The sequence below is a fragment of the Bactrocera oleae genome, chromosome 6 (genome assembly GCF_042242935.1).
Source record: "Bactrocera oleae isolate idBacOlea1 chromosome 6, idBacOlea1, whole genome shotgun sequence".
Classification (NCBI taxonomy): Eukaryota; Metazoa; Arthropoda; class Insecta; order Diptera; family Tephritidae; genus Bactrocera; species Bactrocera oleae.
In genome coordinates this window covers 38,959,099-38,986,537 of record NC_091540.1, presented here as the reverse complement: position 1 = coordinate 38,986,537, position 27,439 = coordinate 38,959,099, and the positions used below count along the sequence as shown (strand labels likewise).

Sequence of the window (27,439 nt, the reverse complement as noted above, 5' to 3'; positions counted from 1 at the left end):
CTTAATGTATGTAAATATTTTTATTTAATACCACTTTCTCACCTTTTTGTTGCATTTCAACGATTGTTCGTTCACTTTATGAACTGTCTGTAGTTATCATTATTAAATGCAACCATGTATAATTTGACAATTTCAATGCGGCAATTGGCTGAAATCGCTTAAATTGGTGTGAACTTTTATATTTCGTTGTTATTTTGTTAAAATAATTTGTTTGGCCCTAAAGAGTAATTTCTTTTATTAAAAACTAGGGACTGAAATTAACAACAATCATGCCACGAATAATGATAAAGGGCGGTGTGTGGAGAAACACCGAGGTAAGCATCAACAATTTTTAATACTTTCTCTCCTAACATGTCCTAACTTTAGGATGAAATCTTGAAAGCAGCGGTTATGAAATATGGAAAAAATCAGTGGTCTCGTATAGCATCACTATTGCACCGAAAATCAGCAAAACAATGTAAGGCACGATGGTACGAGTGGCTAGACCCCAGCATTAAGAAAACAGAATGGTCACGGGAAGAAGACGAAAAATTATTGCATCTGGCGAAATTAATGCCAACACAATGGCGTACAATCGCTCCCATCATAGGTCGTACTGCCGCACAGTGCTTGGAGCGATACGAATATCTTCTGTAAGTAGATACCTAGCTACCACTTCTTTTATAGTAATGATTGTTTGTATTAAAGTGATCAAGCACAGCGCAAAGAGGATGGCGAAGATGGTGGTGACGATCCTCGCAAATTAAAACCAGGTGAAATAGATCCCAATCCGGAGACTAAACCTGCACGCCCAGATCCTAAAGACATGGATGAAGATGGTTTGTTTAGATAGTTCCTTATTTTTTAAGTACTAAGTTTTATTTAATCTTAAATTCAGAATTGGAGATGCTGTCAGAAGCACGCGCTCGTCTAGCAAATACCCAGGGCAAAAAAGCTAAGCGCAAAGCGCGCGAAAAGCAATTGGAGGAAGCACGGCGTTTGGCAGCATTGCAAAAACGTAGAGAACTTCGTGCTGCGGGTATTGGTAGTGGTAATAGAAAACGCATCAAAGGCATTGATTATAACGCAGAAATTCCATTTGAAAAACGTCCGGCTATTGGTTTTTACGACACATCAGAAGAGAACGTCGATAAGCACGGGCCTGATTTCAATAAGATGCGACAACAAGATCTTGATGGTGAATTACGCTCCGAAAAAGAGGAACGAGAGCGAAAGAAAGATAAACAAAAACTAAAGCAGCGCAAAGAAAATGATATGCCACTAGCCATGTTGCAGAACTTAGAACCTGAAAGAAAACGCTCCAAATTGGTACTCCCTCAACCACAAATATCTGATCACGAATTACAACAAGTTGTTAAGTTGGGGCGTGCTAGTGAAATCGCCAAAGAGGTAGCAGGGGAAAGTGGTGTCGAGACCACAGATGCACTTTTAGCCGACTACTCTATCACACCACAAGTTACGGCGACGCCTCGCACCCCAGCACCTTTCACAGATCGCATAATGCAGGAGGCACAAAATATGATGGCTCTTACACACGTTGATACGCCTTTAAAAGGTGGTGTCAACACACCACTACACGAATCCGACTTCTCGGGTGCATTACCAAAATCGGCGTCGATTACGACACCCAACACCGTAATAGCAACTCCATTCAGGTTAGCTTATATTTTACTGACACAATACTTCTTTTGATTTATTTTATTTTACGATAGAAAATATAGTTGAAAATATTCCTTTCATTAACCAGAACACAACGTGGAGGCGATGGTAATACGCCTGGATTTGCTACACCTGCGTCTAATGCCCTTGTGCCACTAGGAAAAACACCGCATGCTGTTGTGGGGCAAACACCCACTTTGGTAAGGGACAAGTTAAGCATCAACCCGGAGGATAATTTGAATGTCGGCGAAACACCTGCCATATATAAAAATTATCAAAAGCAACTAAAACATACCTTGCGTGAAGGATTGGCAACACTGCCCGTCCCACGCAATGATTACGAAATCGTTGTACCGGAGCATGACGATCATGAACCCACCGAAACGAAATCGGAAAATGTGGTGGAAGATCAAGCTGATGTAGACGCAAGAGCAATCGCTGAAGAAAATGCCAAACGACAACGCGAATTGGAGAAACGTTCACAAGCCATTCAACGACAACTGCCGCGACCAACTGAAGTGAATACAAAGATCTTACGACCACAATCCGAGAAACAAAATCTCACTGATATGCAAAAAGCCGAGGAATTAATAAAGCATGAAATGATCACAATGCTGTTATATGACTCTGTTAAGGACCCCGTGCCCGGCCAATCACAAAACAAAATTGAACAACTACAAAATTATTTTAAATCAAATCCATACGAAGAGTTTAAGAAACCCGATTTGGGGAAGGCCTCAAACCTTATCAAGGAAGAAATGGATGTTGTTAAAGAGGGCATGGGTCATGGTGACTTACCGATGGATGTTTATTCGCAAGTGTGGCAAGAATGTTTAGGTCAAGTGCTCTACTTGCCATCACAAAACCGCTATACACGCGCTAATTTGGCGAGTAAAAAAGATCGCTTGGAGTCAGCCGAGAAACAATTGGAGCAAAACCGACGACACATGGCGAAGGAGGCAAAACGTTGTGCTAAAATAGAGAAAAAACTAAAAATTTTAACGGGTGGTTATCAAGCGCGTGCACAGGCCATGATTAAACAGTTGCAAGACACTTACGATCAAATTGAGCAGAATTCTTTGGCATTGTCAACTTTCAAATTTTTAGCTGAACAGGAAGCGGTCGCCATTCCACGACGTTTAGAAGTAAATTAATAATTTTATTTTATTTACATAAATTTAACTTTTTTTTTGTTTGCAGTCGTTACAAGAAGACGTACGCCGTCAAATGGAGCGTGAAAAAGAATTGCAACAGAAATATGCTAAACTGTGCGAGGAACTTGAACAAGCGCAGCAGGAAATAGAATTGTATGAGAGCACTGAGCAAACCATTGAGACTACTGAAACCTCTAATTGAATGCAATAACAAAATACTAGCATTTCAAGCTAATCTTTAAACTCGTATGATTAGGAAAAACACACAAATTGCTTGACAAATAAAAAAATTCCAAATATCTTCAATCTAAGCGAATTTTTTATTACCTTTTTTATTAAAATAAATTCAGTCACGCTTGGACATGATTGAATTGCCATAATTGTGAATACGAGGGTACAATAAATATTTTATTTGGTGCTACAATACTATTAAAGTGATAAGTTTCATAATAGAGTAAAATTATGCCTAATGGGTTTATTCGGTAAACCTTGGAGTAGCTACTTCTAAATTATTAAATTACCAAATATCGCAATAGCACGTGCATATTATATATTTCAGATCGGATGTACGTTCAAGTCTTAAATTATGTTTGTCTTACAATTCATACATATATATTGATATTGCGCCTATGCCTACATGTACATATGTATCTCATTTATAGCATTTACATATGGTACAATAAAATTTAGAATTGCGTTGCAGCACTTACGTGTAAATTCATTTTTCTTTCAATTGTCTTTAATATGATTTACCCAATAATATAATACACAAACAAACGTAGTGATGCAGGCATCAAAAAGCAACTTAGTATTCACTACTACTAATGACAGAAGTGCAATAAATTTAAAATACTAAATAAAATTGTGAATAAATACGTCACTTTTCGGATGGAGCGCTACATGATCCAACGAATTAACCAAACATACGATCACATTCAAAATGGTCCACTTGAATATATGTTTATGTGTGTATGTATGTAGCTAACAAAACCGCGCATTTATAATGCGCATTTGTCGTTGCATACGAAAAAGCGTTTCTTAATAATATAAAATTATTATTAATACATATGTAGATAATGTAAAACAAGAAATGTCGAGCTAACGCATTAAATTTGCGAACATAATGATATATTTATACAATAGAAACAAATAAAGGGATAGCGAAAATTTAGAGCGAGCATGTAAGTGTTAGTCGGCCGCACTTATATCAAACATCCGACTTAGACTTACTTATATTAAACATTAAATGACTGGACAAAATATATTTTGTATATGTATGTTAGGTGTAAAGTATATGTTGTAAATTCTAACAACATACATAGGTGAGGTGTATAAATGTCTGTAGTTATGGTATATATGCTAGTTCAATAATTATTGTTAATCGTCTTCAATATCATCAAGGGCGGCGCTAGACCGTGACAATTTCATATATGCGGCACAAATGCATTCGCATACAAAACGATATTGGCTCTGAAAAGAATCGAGTAATAAAAAAAGAATTAATGTACGAAAGTCCTAAATATTTTACCATAAAATATTGCTTACCACATTCTGCACCATGCAGGCACGTTGATCGCGCATTGTACGCACAATGTCTAGAGGATAAACGGGCTCTCTGATTTCCATTAAAGCTAAAGCCGTGTCCATTAATATAAGCACACCTGTGCGTCCAATACCGGCTGAACAATGCACTATCACAGGTGGATTTGCCGCACTTATGCATCTAAATTATATGAGATTTGCATATATGTATATATAATAAGCATGTATAATAGATTTTAATAATTACAGAAAAAATACGAAAAACTTGATACAAGAATTTAGGTTAATGAAATGAATGTGTCAATCTGCAATTATTTAACAAAAAAAACAGCTAGCAGCTGCTTTAGGCTATAGTGGTCCGATATCGGCGGTTCCGATTAATAGCAACTTCTTTGTGAGAAAAGAATGTGTACAAAATCAGAGCAATATCTCAAAAAATTAGGGACTTGTTTGCGTACAGACAGTCGCACATGGTTAAATCGACTCAGCACGTCAAACATATCATTTATATAAATATGTACTTTAGCGAGTCTCCGACGTTTCCTTGTGGGTGTTACAAATTTAATGACAAACTAAACTACTAAATGCTTGTGGCGAGGATACACGATGGCTCGTCCAACTCTGCACTCCAAAAAAACCTGAATTGAGCTGAGCTCAAGAAAGACCATATGTTACCTTTATTTATGGAACCGAAGATTTTACTCCTTCTAACGAGCTGTGTAATCAATCAATAACAGGCTCTGCAGCCTTCTGTTGAGATTGCTTATTTGTTAGAATCTGTTTTAGGTTATACATTCTCAGCATTAGTTTTGTTGGCGGAGATCAATATTTTACATTCAGCGCTTATCTCTCTTCAATTTAGTGCAACAATACAAAAAATTGGAATTGATGTAGAAATATGATTTATAACCCCCTTTCACCCCTTTTGGAATTCTTTCTCTACGGTTTACTTAGTCCTTATGAATATTTTGATACTTACTGATGCACACTAGTCGAAACTGGGTTTTCGTCTTCCGGCGTAACACCATTGCTGGCAGCGCATTTGCGTTCACTCATCAATCCGCCATTTTCATCGGCATCGGCATCTAGTAGGCGCACTTGTTTTAGACTCTCTTCGATTTCCTGCAACAACGTTTTGTTACGCGCTACACGTACACGCTCGGTGAACTCAATAAAGAGATTCGGATCGGAGGGCACGCAGTGATCGGGCCAAGCCAAGTATTGCATGTGTTGAATGTGCCGTTGTTCACCCGTACGTTTGTCGCACAAAACAAATTCCCGAAATACAAAGCTGCCCGTTTCGTCCGCCTGCTCACTGAGGCACTTAACCGAAAATCCGTCTCCCAAGTGCAATTCATCGCCGGTAACTGGCCAATACTGATGGCATTTCTGACGTCCCGCCTCCATAACTGTAGTCAACATGACGATCAAATGGCTGCTCTCTTGCTGCACCATTCGCCAAAAATCGGTTGTGGTGTTGGCCAAGGGACCTTGTGTGGCGATGTAACGATTCACCACGCCGCCTGGTATTTCCATGTTCACGTAATTTGCGTTGATATAATCGCCAGTCATCGAATTTACAAGTGAAACACGTGTGCAGTCATCTAGGTGGGTTAAAAAAAAGAAGATTATTGAAATGTGGTGAGGGTTTTAAGAAATCTTATAATTTACATGGTGATATGTCACGATAGCGATTCTTAGCAATATTCTCCGGCTTCCGCGCCTCTGTAATCGCTAATTCAGGATTCTTGCGATACATCAGTTCGTATTGTGCCAAAAGCGCGCCGGATGCTAAACCGTCGCTCAACAACAACAAGCTCTGCGTAAATAATGCATCGCCATCCAGTAGATTTGAATGTGACCCGATTTCATCGTTTTCTGGAACATATTGATACAATGGTTCCTCTTCCGACATTATGGCGCGCATTGCTTTTGGACGTACAGTGAGCAAAAGTTCACCCCCACGTTGACTCCGACTGTCACGTATCATCGTCACTACTTGGTCGTGTTGCAAACCCACAACATCACGCCCATTAATCATAACGACTTCATCTCCTTCACAGACGCGGGGCGTGCAGCGATCTGCTGGGGTGTTCGGTACCACTTTGGACACCTGTACAGGGAGTCCGAGATCTATGCCACCCTTAACATTAAAACCAAAACGACCCTGTTCGTCGCATTGTAAGCGTATGGTAACCAAATCACTGCCGCTATCCAATGCTGTTGACGAGTTTCCATTTATAAGAGTCGTAATCGCTGGACCCATATGTGATGGCGCGATATTGGCATTCAATATCGGGCTATGACTACCGGAACTGTACGCTAAAGGTATCGGTGATTCAAATCGTCTAGCTATTATACCGGTGTCCCTAAAATGGAGAATTACAAAAAAATTTTCAAAATCGTGCGTTAATATAAAATACCACTCACAACTGTATATCGTATTCATCGCTCTGTTGTTCCCAGGCTTTACGAGGCATTGTTTCAGTCTGCTTCGAGGTTACTTTATTGTCGTGTGGACGGCTCGTTTTCGTAATGGTCAAAATGGACGTATGATTTATCAGTGCGGAAGAGGTGATTTTACCGTTATGAGACACGCTTCCGTTGCTATCGGAACCACTGGTACCGTTAATCAGTCCTAACGGTAACGGTGATGTGGCGATTGCAGAACCAGCGGTTATAAGTCGTTTGCTCGGCGAACGAATGAAGGCCTTATGCACAATGCCGCGCTGCTTCGACTCCTGAACTGCCTGCAACTCTGTGCGTCCCGAATAATAGAATCTGACATTTTAGGGGCAAAAAGTAAATACTTTTATATATTAACTATTACATAATATTTGTTAAGTACTCACTTCGACCCCAGACTGATGTTTAGAAAACGCGGTAGTCGATGCGGTCGTTTTAGACGGAAAAAGGAATGATGTTCTACACAAGATTTCCACAAAGCTTTTGCATGCTTATGCGAGGTCATGCTAAAGCCCAGCAACGTGTCATAGCTCTCCGACTAATCAATCAATAAAAGCAATTCAATAAAGCAATTGACAATGTTGAAATACATTTGATTATAATCATTATTAATTATTAATTACCGGTTCCCTGCGCAACTGAATAAAGAAGTCTTTTCGTTTGAACGAAACTTTCACCATTTTTGACCAGGAAAAAGTATTTATACGCAAACCGTTTTGGAAGACTAATAGGCCAACCGCCGATACTCCCAACTGAAGCTCCTTACCATTTGAGTCCTGGAATATGAAAAATAATAAATTTGAAAAGAAATTATATTCTAATTTCAAACAAAAAAAGAAAGAAGTTAAAGTTCTTGTTCTTGTTGTTGTTGTAGCGGCATAATTCTACCGAGTTGACAGTCCTTGGCCGGAATAAATCCGGGTCCGTTCCGGTTACGTAGACCCGACTGTCGTGGGAACGGAAGTTAAAGTTCTTAGTTTATGGTGCTCAGGGCGATAATAATTCTGAAACGCCAGCCGTTTAAATTGTTTTCCAAAGAAATTGTTAGCGTACATACTTGAAAATGCAACGCAACTAAATCTGTCACACCATATTTTAGTAGTAATGTGGATTTCAAGTAAGTTTGTCGGGATTTGGTCAAAAATATTTGACTATTGGACGTTGATTTAGCCTTTGACCTTTATTATACCAATAAATATTTAAAAGTTCTTTGTGTAAGGATAAACGCTTATGGTTGATTCAAGACAAGTCCAATTGCCTTTATGCATCTTGCAAAATTATATACACACACATATATATACCGTAGCTTTATGTAAATCGATGCCATATAAATCAAGCCGTTTCGCATGTTCCAAATAATTATACTCTGCATCAGCCGGCAATTGGCCACGATGCAATTTATGTAATTCGGATATTTTTCGCTCGGCGTCTGGCGTTTGTTCGACCAGCAGTTGCATATCACTCAAGTATCCTGTCTGATGTTCGGCTGGATTGAAATCGCCTAATTCGGCTGAAAAGATATGAAACATAAAAATTTATTATAACTGCATTGTAACTTCATATTTAAAATGAATGGCGGCAATTTTGCTACTCACATTGGACCGTGTAGCTGGCAAGCAAACATTGCGTGTTGACCGAGCATGGCAATCTCCCCACTAGGATATTCCGCTTTACTTGCAAATAGAACTGATACCGGGTGTATTCCTCTTGCAAACGACTGGGGTCACTTACATAAAACTATTAAAGCCACAAAAATAATGTTTAATTGAAATAAAATTAACCTTTTCATACATATATATATGCTCGTATATATACCTTAACTCTAAATTCTAACGTTTGAATGGCGTCATTTTCTAGAGCGAGGCTATTACATTGCTTTTTGAATTGCTTATGTGCATCTACCCATCGCTATGAGGAGAGAAGTTGTAATTATTATATAATGATTTATTTTTTTTTATAAAAAGTAAAATGCTTACAACAACATCACCGGGTTTCTGTGGAAATAGCAATCCAAAGTAGTCCCTTTCGGATAGCTCTAAGAATTGAAAGACTTGATCAAGTAATTCAGATCCTTTAGCACGTTTCTGAAATCGAAAAAAAGATAAAATATATTTGTATACAGCTGCAGTGCTCTATAAATAAATATAATTTATGCAATAATATATATAATTGCTTTTTAATTGGTCAAGCCTTCATTTGTTAATATCGAAGTTGTTAGCAGTTTTCATTTCGCCACTTCTCTGTTAGTTTTTTTGGAGTTGAATTCCACTCAAAAGAATATGTAGATACCCGATTAAAGAAATAATACTAGGTATAACCACTTGTTACCTAGTTATACCAGTCAGTTGTATTTATACCAGTGGTTTGTGCATTCGCTACCCTTTAAGGTAAGACGAATCGAACACAGCTACTATGACAGGTAAACTCGATATTTAAGTAAGAACTCATTATTCATATAGTGATTATTTACTTTTTGTTAAATATCTAAAAAGTGATAAGACAATTTTACATATCTGTGGCTGGTTTATTATGCTTCACGCTAAATGACTCACATATGCATGTTGAAATAATTCACATTGTAAATGCCCGTTTAGATAGTTAATCAAACATTTTCATACAGGGTCCAATCTTGGACTGCGAATAAGTTTTTAAATGTGATATTTTACCGTTGATTTTATTACGTTATAGCGAATATCAGAGGTTATGATTGATCTATGAATGTCCTTACGATATTTGCGAAGTATTTTTTTGCTGATATATGCTCATGCTCAGTATAAGTATATAATACGATTTCACGTCAAATAGTTTCTAATTGTCTTCCAAACCAACAAAAACGAACTATATATACAGCACCACACAGATTAACGTCACTTTTATGACATGTCAGTGTTAACCATATCCAAACTAAAGCATTGAGCAGAATTTCAGAATGTATTCCCAAATATTCTATCACTCAAATCGAGTCCAAATAAGATCAAAATGTTACTAGCTCAAATCTGGATTTTTTTTATATCCGTATATCGTATATGCTGTCAGTATAAGACTCAAGCTGCGAAACGTAAACTTTCTGCTGTAGGATGGTTTAGGTTTATGCATCGCTTCAAAGTTACAATTTTAATAGAATTTATGAATGGTTTCATAAAGAGCGTCACGTCAAATTTTACAGAGACACTATTGCCTAGTTTACACGATATCACCTGGTGTAAGAAATATAAAAAAAAATCTGCATTTCAAACACTGTTTTTTTTTTGATCGGAAACAATAAAATTAAGTTATTTTAATAGTACTAAGTCTCCGTAGAAATTATATAGTATTTATTTGTGAGTCTAACGAAATCAAATGCAATATTTAGAGACAATGATAGAAATAAATTGAGGCTTGTACTGCGACCTGAGGTCTATTGTGCCCTCCTCTCTGTCACCCAGACTTATATAGGAATCGAATTTTTGTTAAACCTCTTCGTACCACGTAACCCTAAAGTAGATATGCTTTGGTATGAGCTATGATTATTTAGTAAAATATTGCAATACAAGCTTTTTTACCCAATTTCTCCTATCTCATTGAATTTAGAGAAAATTTACTTTCATGTCAAAATTGCTCTAAGTACTCTCGCTTATGAATATTTATTATTTGGAACGAATTAATTTGACTCAATACTTAATACATTAAATTTCAATGATAATTCACAAGAATTTTCGGATTTATGTTTTTTCATGCCTCTTCTACTCTCAGAAACACCTTTGATCTTACGCGATGAAATTATGTTATACATAATAACACGAAAGCACGAAAATCACGTACAAACCATACAAAATAAATATTAATCACGTTATCTCAAGTGCAAAAGTACTGGTCGTATGAGCAAATGTATGTATATATACATATGTATATGTATGCGTGTAATTACATTTATTAAATATTTGTGCGTATTATTTTACATGAGCAGAGCTTCAAGTTCATTTATTGACCAACATAACTGTAACAATGATCAATTTCATGCTTTGCACTTGTTTTGTAAACTACAAGGCAATTAAAAAATGAAATGAAACACTAAAACGTGCAGTTAAAAAATAAATGAGCAGCAAATAAAGGCAAAGAACTGGAAATGGAAAGTCAACAGTGGGCTTTACGTGGGATGTGCAACAGACATACAGACAGACATACATGCCTAAGAGTCGACACTTTCAAAGCAACATACAAACATTAAACGAATACGAACGAATGTTTTTCGCTGTATTTTTTGTTTGTTGCTCTGTGCCACACTAATGCCCGGATGAGTGCCCACCAGTCAACGAACCAGAAAAAAAAGCAGACCAATCATAAAACATTTCAGCATAAAAACATAAATGCGCAACGTAGTCTCCGAAAGCATGATGATATGAATATCCGTCTGAGTACTTTCTATTTAATCATTAGGAGATAAGTACTTAGTACGTACTATACTATGGCACATTGATTGGAGCAAAATTACAGTTGCACAGTTGGAATATGTTTTTTTATATTTGCAGATTCTTTAAATGAACTGAACGTCATAGTTGTGTTGAGAGCGAATTGTTAGACGCTCGGATTTGATTTGGAAAATTCTTCAAAATTTGCACAATATATTACAGAAGTAGTGTTATTGATAAAGAATACGCTAATATCGCTATCGTAACAAAAATTTAAAGGAAATAATGTTTACATAGCCTACACCGGTCCTTCGACATATAAAATTTAATTTCTCCTATAGCTAAAATAAGGGGAACTTTTTTTTATTAAACTTTGCTTTTGTAGAAATTTTTTCGTATTTATTTTATTTGTATGGTCAAATGTGGTATCAGGCAAAAGCAAATTTTACGTGCGAAAAATAAAAATTCCAGTGTTTTTCAATGTCTAGAATCAGAATTGTAGAATGAAAACAGAAACTAAAAAAAAAATTTTTTGTTGACTGGTGTTATGCTAGGATAAAGTTGAAGATTGTACTGTGACCTGTGGTGACTACCACAGTGATGTCTTCTCCTCTGAAAACAATAATTTAACACAGTAACTCAAGGAGATTTAGCCGAGCTCATGGGCTAGAAAACAGTTGATTGCTCTCTCCCTCCAATAGCCTGACTCTTTCTTCTTGTGATTGCGAAGCAATCAAGGAATATATTCTTTGCTGTCTACGCCGCAACATCGCTCTCCGGTACTCATTGCGAGTGGAATCATCTCTTTTTTCCAAGATCGCCCTCTTTGCCGTTATTTCTACAACGATATGGAATGAGGTCCCGATTCGGTCAACCGTTGCAAGGGAGACCTTTGAAGTTCAAGGTACCGCACCATATGTGACTATTGGCTTAACTATAATGGTGTACATCTATCGCAGTATACCTGGTGTATAGCCCCAGACTTTGCTAGCTAAAAGTGTGCACATCATTAGTGCTTTGGTGGCTTTCGCAATAGTGAAATATAATATAATAGAAGTATAATAAAACATGTGGTGACTAAAGGAGTATTAGTTATTGGAGTAAATTGTGAACCGATTGAACGCACTTTGGGCGTCAGTTCAGCATAACTATGCCAAGCATAATACAGACATTATTAATTAACATTATTGTTTCAGATATCCTTTCTAGGTTAAAGTAAATTTATATATTCAATATAAGACTATTAGCGGATGACGATTTTTTAATTTATATATTTCAATATATCCATATATTATACATCCCTAAATTCCGTATGTGATCATATGTGGATACCATGGAATAATATTTACTAAATTCGGTTCAATTTTGCATTTTCAGATCATGCGGAGGATTTCAATTAAGTCCGGTGTCTGAGGTTCTGAGTCCAAGGCATAATCTTTTTAGACCATAATAAAGATTTCATATATTTGGAGAGGAGTTTCGGATTGATATCCTCCAGTAAACGCCATCTTTTCTTTTGTTCCTGGTAGCATTATGTTGCCTATAACTTTCAGTCGTTGTTACTCCTTACACCTTCATATGTGAAACATTAGCGTTTAATTGTTGCCGTTGTGTTTAATATACATATATTTTTGGATTATAATCATTACTCTGAATTGACAATGTTCCGGTATACTCAAGAACATATTTTCAAGCAAGTAGGAAGTAGGCAACAACCACGCCAATTTCGTCCATTTTCGCACTGTAACATAGGAATGTAAAGATAATGTGACCTACGATTTGGTTGAAATTGGTCGAGTAGGTCCGGAGACATGTAATTTCACTAAAATGTGGGCGATGTCACGCCCATTGTCCAATTTTGACCCCGCCTCCTATAAAGCCCTCTTGCGCCATTCTGGATTTAAAATTTATTGCTTTTGACGCATTTAGTTATTGAGTTATCCCACTTCAAGTAGTTTTTAATAAAACCCAGCCCATATAGGGTTATCATTCGATTTCACTCATTTTTACACTATCGTAAGAAGAATCAAAAGGATTTGTCCTGTGCAAATTTGAGTCCTATAGCTGAATGGTTTTGGAGGTACATATATTAAACCTATTAAGAAGCGGGCCAAGCCCATTGTTTTACCTCTGCGATCCCCTGTACCAAATTACACTTTTGTACCCTAATTTGCGGCTTAGTTATGGCAAGGCTTGGGAGCCAAGGAACACGTGTACGAAGTATCAATATATCTCAATTTTTACTCAAGTTATCACTTGCACGGACAGACAGTACTTCGGAATTCAACTCGTCTTGTCATACTGATCATTTATATAATATATAATATATACATATAACTCCACATCTATCTCGAACCAGCGTTAGGTGAACAAAACTATTATACTCTGTAGCAACATGATGTCAGAGTATAAGTATGTAGTAGAAAGAGTTGCAATTACTTGCACTATTGTTTGGTTCAATATCTAATTGGCCTAGTGGTGTTCAACAACCACATGAATCAAATCCAAGTATATTTACCATATTTTTTGTTTGCAGATATCCGATCAGGCGCACTGTTTCAATAATTATAATCATATCTTTATATATATATCTAAACATAGTTTGACTATAAACTAAACATAACTTTATAGGGAGGATATTTGTGAACTGATTCCACTTACCTCTATCCGAAAGGTGTGCGTTGTGTCATCTAAAAGCAGGACAGTGACACATTGTTGCCTTTGTTGTTTCTTATCGCGCGCCAGTTCTTCACTTCGTAAACGACAATTTGCACCTAAGTTACTCAAACGAAAACGTTCAAGCATTGCAATTGTCCATGGCAATGTATGAGCAAACTTTTTTCTCTAAAAAATATGTATATATATGTACATATGTATGTCTACGTCTAAGCTATTTACTACAATTATGTAAGTAATTTTTCAGCAAACAAAAAAAATGTCAGTCGCTATTTGCTTGGCTGGCTTATAATTTCATTCACAGGAGTTAGACTTTTCGATTTTACGTTTGCATTTCTTTAGTAGTTTTTAGTGGATCTGCCTCGTTGACCAACGCTAATTGTGGTGGACGTTGTTGATCGCTAATTGGATGGATTCATGTGATGGATTGTGTTTTCTGAAATGAAACATTGTTTTTATAGAATTACTTCAATTTATTAATTTGTTCACTGATTTTATAATCATATATTATATATAATAAGTATTGTATAAAGTGTATCTAAATACACATATGTATATGTACATATACTTAAATATAAAGGCATATATATATGTTAGGTATTTTAGCTGTCGCGCTATTTTTAATTTTTATTTACAGTGAAACATATTTTGCTTGCAATTTACATCACACTTGTCATACTAAAGGCCGTGAGTTCTGCTCTCCCCGCTACGTACTGCTCAAGAGTACTAACCAAGAACACATGTTGTAGATATAGTATATAAACCAATATATTGTAGTATACATATATGTAAGTAATATATGTATACATACATATGTACCAACAGTCACTGTAAATTTGTGAATATTAATTAATATTCCATGTCGTCACTGTGTTCCCCTATATTCGTTGATAAGTAGGCAGGAATATGTGCATGCATGTTTGAATGTATGTATGTATGCTATAGTGGCACATTGGCAAGCGCCGCGGCCAGTGTATTATGTGTTCGACAGAAAATAGAAGAAAACATTTCATCACTTCCGGCTAACAGTGATGTTTGCAAATACGATTTATACTGTCATCTACATATATTCTACACAAACACATACTTGTTTACATATGTACCTATCATATTTATAATTTTGTAGAGCGATATATAGCAACGCCCCACGGCACTTCAGATATCCTAATGATATGATTATTTAATGTCAAAAGAAAATAGTTTCAATCTAATTAACAATCAATTTTATTTTGGAATATTATAAGCGAATCTACATACTCCCCCTTTAATGGAATTAGGCAAGTCTACAAATAATAAACTGCAATGGAGGCATACAAGTTTTTATGAGTTCAAATCCGTATACTTATGTATGTTCATACCAAGAAAGAAATTCATAATCATCATAAAATCCATTAACGTTCGGTGTTGGTTTCAAATTTATTGGACCCTCAATTTGTGAAATGAACCCAAGTCGCGCATCACAAATGGAAGGAAAGGCTCGCTCTCACAAACCCAACGTAATTCGAGTATATTATTTCATCCATGCTTAGGACAATTGAATGTTTAGTAATGCTTAAGTTAGCCTCTTGACGAGAATGCTATCTAATATCAATGACAAAGTTTCAAATGTTCTAAAAAATGTTCCTATTGTACAGGTTACTTAAGGTAACAAGAAGAGTACAAAAATAAGAAATTTTTAACAGGACGAAGTTATTAAATGTTCTTCTCTAAAAATGTGGTTTAACCCCAGAAAGGTATGCCATATTCCAGATGTTTTTTTCATTCTTCATAACAAATTTTCGCAAATTACTCGTATGTGTTTATTTTTTCGTAAATACATGCATACATGTTTACATATATGGTATATGTATGAAAGACAAGATATATATTTGCATTAATAAATATGAATGAAAAATATTTGCACAGATAAGATTTTATATATCGTACGATAACACTTTGCAAGTGTGTGAGTACGTGATTCAGAATGCGGTTTATTTCTCAGTTATTTTATAAACACTTATAACGGTAAATATAAATAAAGAGTAAATATACATACAAACAAAAAAGTTAATGGAAAAATAAGTAAAGTTTAAAGACCGTCTTCTCATGATAAATGATATGCATTAAATACTTTGGCTTTATTACAGCAGAGGCTTTTTGCTAATGTGCCTGTCAGGTAACAAAGTCAACTGATAAAGAACAACATAAAAAAACTTCATATATTCGAATTTAGTATTGAATGTTACGGAAGATGGAATGTTATCGAAGTCGATAACGCATTTTTTATAACGCTTTTATTAGATTCACCTATGTTTGTATGTTTGTAACTTTTTCTGTGCAAGCGATAACTTGAGTATAAATGGAGATATCTTAATAAAACTTGATACATATGCTCCTTGGTTTTAGCCCGATACAATCATTATTGCTTGACGGACGGACGGACAGGCAGTCACCCGGATTTCAACTTGTCTCTTCATCCTGATCATTTATATATATAATATATAACCTTATATCTAACTCGATTAGTTTTGGGTGATAAAAACAGTAGCAACTTGTTGCGAGGGCCTAATAACGAAAAATCATTATATGTGGTATCAGGTATGAACCTGTGAAAAGGTAATAAACCCATTTTTTTTAAATAAAAACACCAAATACTGGCAAAATAAAAATTCACTTGTAAATTTTAGAATGAAACTTCTTTGCCATTGTCCTTAAAACGGCACAAATAATAGGGATTAGATTTCGACGTTGAGTCATAAACCATTTTTAGAAGGCCTGCTCAATTTTTGAAAATTCACTTTGGGGGGTCTTACGTACTGATTTCGTGCGAGGCGTTTTTGGAACGTAAATTTAATTTTTTTTATAGTACAAACCAATGACTTTTAAACTCTGTATTTTGCGGATACGGCCTTTACTGAAAGACCTTAGGTGGATTTTGCGATGTCGAATAATTAAAATTATTTGCGTTCGTAATATAAAAACATCAATAAGAACATTTTGATGGTTCGTTAAACCGAAAGAAGATGATATATAGAAATAAGGCGAGATAAGCATGATTACGGTCAAATTATATACATCGACAAATAACTCTGTGTAATGTAATTCCTAAATTCCTTGATTCCAAGTTATTTGAAATGCCGACCATTCACCAATTGTGAAATCAGAATTTTTTTAAAACTGAAGTACATAAATATAATTTCCTGTTGGCATTTAGCTGAGTGATGGTTCAAATGATAATCTATTTTAATAACGACCAAAGTGTTAACAACAAAACAGCTGTGAAAGCAAGAACTTTACCTTTGAACACACTTTTGCAACGATTACAAACATTTGAGACAATATTAAAAAAATTAAAATTTTCTAGTACCTTAACCCGAAACAACAAATGTAAGCGAAATTTAAAATGTTTGTTGTCTTCTTATAGATATTACTATGAATGTGTAAAGAGTCCAAATTCGCGAAAGTATGGCGTGAAGTTCCAACTTAATCATAAATATATATTATCTTTCACATACATACACATATCCAGCGGACAAAAAAAACGGGACACTTAGTTGTAATGACTTTAAATCGATGTATTGTAGTATAACAACAAACTCTATGATACAAGTAAGTTTATATTGTAGTAAGTACATTATTCAGCTACAATAAAACGCTTTTATTTGTTTTCCTGAGTCTACACGCGGCTGCAAATAAAATAAAAGTGGAAAAAGTCGAACATTTATTGAAGCTGACAAAGCCAAAAGTTTGGCTTTGCGATCTCAAAACTTGAGTATATGCAAAATTAGTGAAAAAAATAAAGTTTAGCACAACTGCTGAAGACATCAGTAGCAAAGTTCAAGAATTAAATGGAATCGAAATCAGTAGCACTGCATGACACCGCCACCAAGAAGCCGGAGTAACTGACCGTCGACCTCCCAAAAATCCGCTCTTGACGATAAAAATGCGACGATTCTCATAAGAGCCGGGATTTTATCCGACCAAGAACTTTTATTTCGAGGGCCTAACCCTGTTTGGATCGGTAAGTAATAAGTTAATACTAGCCTCTACGGCCGTGCAAAATGCACCTAGTTCGACCAATGCGCCGTCCCTCCAGCCGAGTGGCCAATAAAGAACCTCTACGGTCCCATGGAGCTCAACTAGGCAGCATGACTCTCAGTCTGATCAATCAACAATATTACCCTGAAATGTCCAGGCATATCTATCCGGTTATATATATATATATATATATTTCTGTGGACAACCGTTCCTACGTTAACTTTAACATAGCTAACTGAGTCGGCTTCACAAAATGCATTGAGAACACCTTCACCGCACTACCCCTTCCTACGGACGTATTCGTTGGAGAACGTCAATTCCGCAAGGTGATCGCTGCAAGTACTGCTCGCTTCATTCTCGCTCATATAATTCAAGAACTACGACCAAACTTTCCAGCTGAGCGCGACTTTTTACGCCAGGTCGCATAAGGGATCTCAATTTGTCACTGACCACCGTTCGCATACCCGATGTGTGGAAAAACGGAAAGGTGGACCCTCTGCTGGTACCTGGGAGGCGAGGTGAACAATCTAAATTCAGAAGGATTAAACAGGGGTTCCGCAGGGTGGTTCTTTTCCCCGCTACTGTTTAATCGCTGCACTTCGAAGCTCCTACCCACCAGAAAGAGATTCCATTGCCTCATACGCAGATTGTACGATAATAACGTCGGACAATGGTATTGATGGCATGTGTTCAAACGTGCACAACTATCTCCTAGAACTTTCTAGCTTCTTGATTGCTAGGAGCCTAAAACTTTCCCCTGTCAGCCACATTATTTCCGTCGATGATGTCAAAATTCCGACGATGAACAAACTTAATATTTTAGATGTCACATTTGACAGTCTGCACTCCTTCACTCCGCACACAACCGCGATTATTACAAAAGTACAGAGCCGCAACACGATCTTCAAGTCGCTAGCCCGCAGCTTTTGGAGCAGGCCGGTCATTAACTACGTCGCCCCAATAGGGCCGACTGGATGCAGATGGAAGTGATACAAACCTCCCAGAACACCAAACTGCGGACTATAACAGGATGTCTCCTAATGTCTTCGATCGAGCATCTACATAAGAGGCTCGTCCTGTAAAGAACACACTACTCTCCAAGCAGTTTCTATCCCTGCAGTCCCCTCCTACTTATACAGAAAAGACCTTGACATACTAAAACTATGTCCTGCATGCAAAGGAGTCTCCGCATGACACTAACCACCTAATTGCAACTCACTTAACTCCCCTCTACATATGGTCCAAATCCGTCGAAACAGCTCGGTTCCTGGGCCTACCGTTAAGTAAATTCGATGAAAGTCAACTGATTGCTTTTGCCAAGCAGATTTTGGATAATCGTTATAAAGACAACTACATATAAATGCGACAAAAACGACTCCAATAGGCTAAACTACACAAAACCTGGACCAAAGAGGACTGGAGAAAAGTCATACTTTCAGGTGAATCCAAAATTAACCTTTTCGGTTCAGACTGATTGTTGTACGTTCGCAGAAGATTTGGTGAAAGTTTGAATAACACTAGTTTACAGTCATTTTACGACTGTGATGTTAGAGGCCGTTTCTTGCTAATTTTGGGTTGCTCCCCAACATGCAATCACGTATGTACATATGTAAAGCTTATTTCGATAGAAATTAATCATCACCAGTACAAATTTGTTTCAGCGAACTATGTCTTATAACTAAACCATTTACATAAACAGTACTAACAGAGATTACTTCATCATCTGCAACTTCTCTTTTAGTTATGGGATTATTTCCCCAGCACTTATTCATTTATGTTGGTTGACTTACAGGGGCAGATGAGCGAGGTTTCTTATTGGCACCTTCTTGGACTATATTTTACCTTGAGTGAAACTTATACTACTACTCACATTTACAGCATTTTTAGAGTACTTAATTTAATTGTTAAAGAAAATTCATTGAACAATTTAAAATTACCCAACCAAAGACGTTAAACAAATTTTGCGTCTCACAACCCCCAACATGCGACTACAACAATAAAATATAATAATACATATAGCCCCCGAAATTTGCAGTAAATATTTTATTCGAACTCACCTCGTATGTAATATGCTTGTACATACATATGTATATTATATATAAGAGTATCGTTTACGTACATATCTACATCGTTAAAAAAAGCAGTCCTCAATTCGATGGCGAAAGGTGAACATTAATACCAAAAAAAGTTGTTAGTTTGACTATGATCTTTGACCACATAAACATCATTAACACATACCGTAATTTTACCGGAAACTGAGCATGTTTGCAGACTCATTTGCAACATCAACATCGTCAAAAGAGAACAGTTAAACCAGAATAATAGTAATGGTCAACGAACTGCAAATTATTTTCGAACAGAAGAGAAAGGGCATCAAAACATTTTTATATGGCATATGTATAATGAAACAACTTTGGTAAGTCGTTAAATTCAATGGGTTATACATACAATACAAACACATAAATAATGGAATTCGCGAAGTTAATTTGTTTGTGTACCAAAAATGTCGTTTTCAAATAACTCATTTCGTAGCTCAACTAAAAAAAATTTTTTTTTAAACTATAGTTTTCTTCGAAAACTTAACTACAGTCGCACTTCTCCGTTCTTCTTTGCTACAGCAAAATTTCATAACAAATTAATTCCCAGAACACTGTTATTTCTTTTAATTTTCAGTATGTTTTTCCTTATAGCGAATTTTTCTATACAACGAAATCTTCTTTGTCAATAAAATTGGATAAGTGAAATTTACATAATTTGTTAAAATAACTGAAATTTTTATACGCCGATATATGGGTATAAAGTCAGGCGAAAATTCGAAAACCTTTCATTAGGTATGTGGGGCTAAGGGTAATATTGATACGATTCAACCAATTTTTGACAATAGACATATTATTATCAGAGAAGGGTTCTCTTCTACTTTCAATAATAGATCTTGCACTAGACTTTGCTTGGCATACCTTAAAGGCAATATTCGTGCAAATTTGTATCCCGATATATAATATTAATTGGTGCTTCATATGTATACTGGAAAGTGAAAATATCCGATGGAATTTAAAGTTGGGAAGAAGGCGTGGTTGCTGCCCGATTTCACTCATTTTCGCACTGTAACATAGAAATATTTTGATAATGTCAGCTACAATTTGGTTGAAATTGGTCGAGTAGTTTCAAAGTTATTGGTTTATCGCACTTCTAGTAGTTTTTAACAAATGGGGAGTGGGCGTGGTTATCATCCGATTTTACACTGTCTGAAGAGGGGCTGAAATGATTGGATACGTGCAAATTTGGGTGGCAAAGCTTTAATGGTTTGGAGAATATACATTAGCCTATTAGGGGAAGGGCCCCCTTTTTTTTAAATTTCAAACCATAGGTGCCCCTCGTTATTGCGATTCCTTGCACCAATTTACAAATTATTATTTTGCGGCTTAATTGTGGCAATTTATAGATTGCGTTTTGTGGGCGTGGCAATAGACTACGGCTATCAACATCCTGTTTTTTATCAAGCAACACGTGTACTAAGTTTCATCAACATATCTCAATTTTTATTAAAGTTACAGCTTGCACAGACGGACGGACAGAAAGTCACACGGATTTGGATTTAAACTCGTCTCTTCGTATTTATATACATATGTTTTTATATACATATATCTATCTCGATTAGTTTTAGGTGATACAAACAACCGTTAGGTGAACAAAACTATTATACGCTGTAGCGGCATGTTGCAAATGTATAAAATATACACAGAGCTTTGAAACCCTTTCAACGTGACCTCAGTGTTGTAGACAATGGATCAAAAACTGTACATAAGACCAAATAAGTCTATATTTTACGAATTTTCTAGGAGTTGAGACACCATTCATTGCAGACCGCGACCTCGAGTTGCCGCGTGAAACCAGATTGACCTTAGCGCAACTTCGTTCTGAATACTGTAACAAGTTAAACCCCTACATCTCCAGAATAGACCACGTCCCGCATGACTCTAATGCCCTGCTAAACCCACTTACTTAACAGCCCTCTCCCTTTTCTGGACCTAGCACCAAGTGATTTCGATGACAGTTGATTTTGCATTTTTCCCCAAACATAGATTAGGTATTCGCTACAATAACAACAACGAATATTTTATATAACGAAGTTTATTTTGGTCTCCTTGAGGTGCGCTATATAGAAGTTTGACTGTATAATGCACGTATATACTTTATGCATATGGACATGTTATGTTTAAATAATAAGGACAAAGAGTAAACTGTTTCCAAATTTTGTTGTCTAGTCCTTTGAACAAGTGTTTGTGCTGCAATCAGAGTTTTATTTACAACGTTGAGAACAGTAAGTCGCTTCAACCCCTTCCTTAACCCCTCTTATAGTAGAATTAGTAGGTAGGACATCAAGTTGTTTGGCATATACCATAGATGGTGTTACTCAAAACTCTATATTTAGCCACAACAAATGTAACTCAAGTGTACATGCATATTTATAGTATACTGATACAAATATATAATGGGAGAAATGTGTATATGTCTATTCACAAGCTTAATCCCGACAACAATCTTTAAAGCATAAACATGTACCGTTTGCAAAATTACATAGATGTAAATATACAATGTCCTACATTTATAGGCGTTATATACACCTATACGAGTATATTAGGTAAACATTTTCAAACAAAATTCAAAGTTTTTAACCTGCTGACTTATTAAGCAATGGCTATATGGTGCGTTCAATATTTTTTATATTTGCATTATCTGCTAGTAATGTAAACTTCCAAACGCGGCTGCTAAAAAAATATATTATTTACAAATATACAAATAAATATGTAGTTTTTTGTTTGCTCGATTTCGCCTGCCCTATCGCATCGGGGGTACTTTGTCGCAAAAAATTTGCAACGTTGCATTAATGACGGCTTCGCCTAGTTTTTATAGCATTTGTGGGGTTTTACTTTGCTAAGCACAAAATAACCCCATTGTGGTCTACAAGTATGGTAAAGTTATGCACATATGTATGAACTTGTACATGCATATATTCATATACGCAATTAGTCATTTTATTTAAATTATCCAAGGACATAAATTAAATGTTAAATGAACTTTGAATTTAATTACAGTTGAAATTTCTTATATGTATGTGTAATAAAAATTATAACACACACCTTTTCCACATCACCGGCACGAAAAAGGTTACTTAAGGTCAAAATCAGAGACTTGCAAGTTTATTTCGACTCCGAACAGCTGATATGTTTGGTGACATGCTTTTGCAGAAAAACCGCTCGGAGTTTGCAATTACCTGCCGAGGGGCGAGAGAAACTCGAACCCAATTTCTGTGTAGTGGTCGTTGTAATAAAGTGGATTTATTCATTCGATACACTTCAACTTCATTCTTAATAACTGATTGGATATACACACGCCAGAAAAAGTCTGCGTACACGCTAATAGATTATTTACTTTTGTTGAAAAATAATTTTTATATACAAAATTTTAGAACATTATCACATTAAGTGCTTTATTACTAGTCCATTGCATGATTTCATAGCATTTAAAGCAATGAAAATCTGACAACATAGATTTATAGATAAATTTACAAAAAATATTTATTTGGCGGCGCAGAAAAGTCTGCGTACAAGTAGTTAAATGGGAATTCCCTAAGTAATCATAACAAATGTAAAAGTGTCAGAAAGTTATAGTTTTACTTGTTTATGTGAAAGTAGCAATTTTAAAAGCTTTTTGTTCTATTCATTTTGTTATTAAATTTAGAATATATAATCTCACATAAAAGAAAAGAAATAAGTCCTTCTGAAAGAAAAATAATGGTTAAACTTTTCGAAGAAGGAAAAATATACTCTGAAATCGGTGGAATTGTTGGGAAAATACTTTCTCTCAAAATCGATCAAAATGTTAAGAAAACTTTTAAGAAATCTCTCTGCACTGAAACCATTCGCAAAATCAAAAAAAAACAACAAAAAACGGGTTTTATGCTCAAGTCGCACACAAGAACTCAGTCATATCGCTAGTCAATAGGTAAGGGCATAGGTTGTCGTCAAAGAGCACTTAAATAAACCGCAGCAGTTTTGGCAGAAGGTTAAATATTCATACCTTCATATCTTAAAAATAAATTTGAAGCAAAGCGCGGTAGAATCTGGTCTTGGAATTGACTCCTATTTTCTACAGGATAACGAAAAAAAGCATACAGCAGGACATAGTTAAGTAAAATCCGCCAACGCACAATTACCTCAAAGGATATGCTCAGGAGGAATGGGCTCATACCCTTCGACAGAGACCTCTAAGCTTGTGTATTCCATGCCAAAACAATTAGCGGAAGTTTTAAAACGTTGGGGATATCCAACTTCCTATTAAATTTTAAGAAGAATTCGTAGGAAAAATAACTTTATTCGACTTATGTATGTATCTTGTACGCAGACTTATTCTAATGCATTTTATATTCGTCCGTATGTTTTATTTTGTTTAAATGTTACCGTCGGCTATTTAATCACTTTTATTTTTATAAAATTACATATTTAACGTATTTTAATGAATATCAAAAAAAATGTTTTTTATAAAAAGTATATAAAGTTATTTTTGTCAACAATTTATTTTTGTTGGTACCTTGTACGACTTTTTCTGCCCAGTGTATGTACATATGCTCTTTTTACAATAAATTTCAAATTTAAATTTAAAAAAACAATAAAAGGTAACTTCGGTTGCACCGCAACTATAATAACTTTCACAGGTTTAAGCTTTCCTTCATTTGCCATCAGTTTGTATGACAGCTATATACTGTATTCGATTTGTACATTTTGCTCGCAGATTATATCGTTGCCTGCCTCGTGAAGATATACATATTTCCAAATAAAAGAATTTTTCACATAAAAACTTAATTTCAATCATTTTTACACAATAATACAATAGCTACGAGTATATGGGCACGATTACGATTTCTTTGCTACCGCGATCTGTTAGTATGGACGGATAGAGGAGGTCCTCAGGATTAAAAAATGTGTACATATATACCCGTTTCAGACATTATAGTTTTCTAGACATTTGTATTTGATAAATTTCAAAAAAGTACTGCACGCTATTTCAAAGCGTTCAGTGTTAATGGAAAGACGTTGTAAGAATCTTCTTTTAACTGGATTAATTTTGAAGCAAAGGTCCATGAATTTGAGACAGGTACAGGTTCGTTAGACAAGTTCAAAATACGGCATGGTAATATTTAAAAAACGTTATGTGGGGAATGTGAACCTTTAACATATATTGATTGAAAAATACAACGCAATGTCATGCTCGCCAAATAAAATACTGACATTCAAAATTAAGAAATACTTTGGTGGAAAACAAAGCAAGGAGGGAATAACTGTCCTGGTGGGAAGCAATATGTCGGGATCAGAAAAGCTTAAATTTCTTGTAATCTGAAAGGCGAAGAATCCGAGACGCTTTAAGGGAATAAAATCTTTAGATGTCGATTATGAATTTAACAAAAATGTATGGAAGACCAGTGAGATTTTTACAAAATGGATTCTAAACCTCTGACAAAAAATTTGGGATGCACAATGCAAGTTAAAAAACATTTACCTCCCTAATTTTTTTCCCAGCATGACTTCGTTACTGCAACCAATAGACCAAGGCATTATCTATAAGTCGGGTCTAAGTAGCCAGTACAGACCAAGATTTTTACCCGTTCCCACGACAGTCGGGTCTACGTAACCGGAACGGACCCGGATTTATTCCGGCCAAGGACTGTCAACTCGGCAGAATTCTGTCGCTACAACAACAACAACCAAGATTTTTACCCGCCAAGGACTTTCAAATCGGCACCATTCCTCGAAATTAATACAGGAATGTTTTCTGCCGCTACAACAACAACAACATTACAGAAAACGAATATATTGGCTGAACTGGTTGCGGAAAATTTTGGTTATGATCATAGCCTGCAGCAAGGCTATTGCAAATTTAATTCCACAGTATGGAATGTTAAAGCAGAAATAATTGCCAAATGTTTTAGAAAGGCAGGATTTTCAGGGCTGCTTTGAAGTCTTAATTTAAAAAAGTTGTAGAAAGTCGCGGAGTTCCAGCTGTACTTGGTGAATATTTATATTTTTATAATCAAACAAAAAATAAATAAACTTTATTTCTACTTTTAGATATTCAGATAACTATGAAGACGATTTGGCCGTTGAAGAAGAATTGGCAGACTCTGATGAGGCATAATCTACAATACATTAGGACCTAATTCGAACAAAACTTATTGATTATTTTAAATAAAAATACATAACATCATTTGTTTCTATATAATGAAGTGAAATTATTGAATTAAAAAAACTTTTGCAAGATTTGGTACAAAACAAATGTGTAGAAACGAATTAGTCAAGTGTTAGTTAATATAAAAGTTAAAAATATAAGTGTAAAATTCATTATAAACCAATGCAACACGCACTTCAAATGGTTGAAATTTTGCACTTTAAATGCAAATATATGTACCATAAGGCAACTAAATGTACATATTTTCTGAATCTGGAGAACCTCCTATATCCGTACATACCCATTTTATTCTAAAATTGACACTTTTAATCTTCTTTGCTAACAAATACTCTACATATTTTATTTAACATCGACGTACCTGCATGTAACTAATACTATATAATCCTTTGGTATAAACTTACCTGATTGGAATTTTTATATATTTTAAGTAATCATGCAGTAATAGAAATTGCCGGCATCCACAGATTACAAAATGTTAAGAAATTTCTTTTGTAGAATTTAATGAAATTTTTTTTATATTTTTAACAGTGTTCTGCTTTTATTTTTCACAGGTTTGTACAATGTGTGATAGCTGCCAGTGTGAACGAACGTATAGAACACAAAAAAGAATCACAAATTTTCGATGTATGCACTCTCATATTATCTTGAATTCAATTTAAAGCACTCTCTTGTATTATTTGAATATAACAATTTCACATTTAGTTTCTTTTAAGGGATATGCCTTACATTTATATAAATTTGTGGTAAACTTTGCATGTTCCTATATATATTATATATAGAAATCAGTAAGTGTTTTGGATTTATTACTACACTTATGCAGATTTATTTTCATATCACTAAAATAAATTCACTCATTAATTTTGTCATATTAATGTGAACAAATCAATTATTTCTAATATTAGTAATCGCCGACAATATAAACCGTAATTAAAATTACTAATATACATATATATCATCCACTAAGATTGCAGAGTTAATTTAATTCTGCCGGAATAGTTCTGAAAGGGTTCAAACAATTTCAGATTCGACAAAAGCACGACGAATAAAAACATAATTAAATCACTATACGCGATTTTGGAAGTACACGATTACACATATTTGGTTTCTTTTTAACAAATTAAATAAAAACTAAAGCTGATTAGACGAACAAAATTCCGTCCAACTACTAAAACAGTCGGCAATTTGACATTTCGCTTTAACAAGGCAATCAAACTAATAATTAGAACGAGTTGACCACAAAGCAAACGGACCAACTATGATGGCTGCCGAAAGTCAGGGTTGCATTGGAAGCAT

General features: G+C 35.4%; 2 protein-coding genes across 5 annotated transcripts; one reads left to right on the top strand and one right to left on the bottom strand.

Moving 5' to 3' along the window:
* Window positions 1–131: 131 nt before the first annotated feature.
* Window positions 132–3,124, top strand: Cdc5 (cell division cycle protein 21). The gene is made up of 6 exons (XM_036365129.2): window positions 132–314; window positions 367–632; window positions 688–818; window positions 878–1,655; window positions 1,748–2,804; window positions 2,860–3,124. Exons 1-6 carry the CDS (start codon window positions 270–272, stop codon window positions 3,013–3,015), a joined length of 2,433 nt encoding a protein of 810 aa, XP_036221022.1. The 5' UTR covers window positions 132–269; the 3' UTR covers window positions 3,016–3,124.
* On the bottom strand, window positions 3,115–27,363 carry Ptpmeg (protein tyrosine phosphatase Meg). 4 transcript variants are annotated; one of them, XM_070112132.1, is made up of 14 exons: window positions 27,092–27,362; window positions 26,548–26,906; window positions 13,871–14,321; window positions 8,798–8,905; window positions 8,637–8,729; window positions 8,417–8,558; window positions 8,111–8,331; window positions 7,445–7,597; window positions 7,208–7,359; window positions 6,786–7,136; window positions 6,027–6,724; window positions 5,335–5,959; window positions 4,359–4,536; window positions 3,115–4,283 (listed from the first exon to the last, which is right to left on the bottom strand). In XM_070112132.1, exons 3-14 carry the CDS (start codon window positions 14,012–14,014, stop codon window positions 4,191–4,193), a joined length of 2,958 nt encoding a protein of 985 aa, XP_069968233.1. In that variant the 5' UTR covers window positions 14,015–14,321; window positions 26,548–26,906; window positions 27,092–27,362; the 3' UTR covers window positions 3,115–4,190. The 4 variants fall into 4 exon arrangements, with proteins under 4 accessions (XP_069968233.1, XP_069968235.1, XP_069968234.1 ...); XM_070112134.1 differs by having other exon boundaries at window positions 6,789–7,136; window positions 26,548–27,363; XM_070112133.1 differs by having other exon boundaries at window positions 26,505–27,362.
* Window positions 27,364–27,439: the final 76 nt, after the last annotated feature.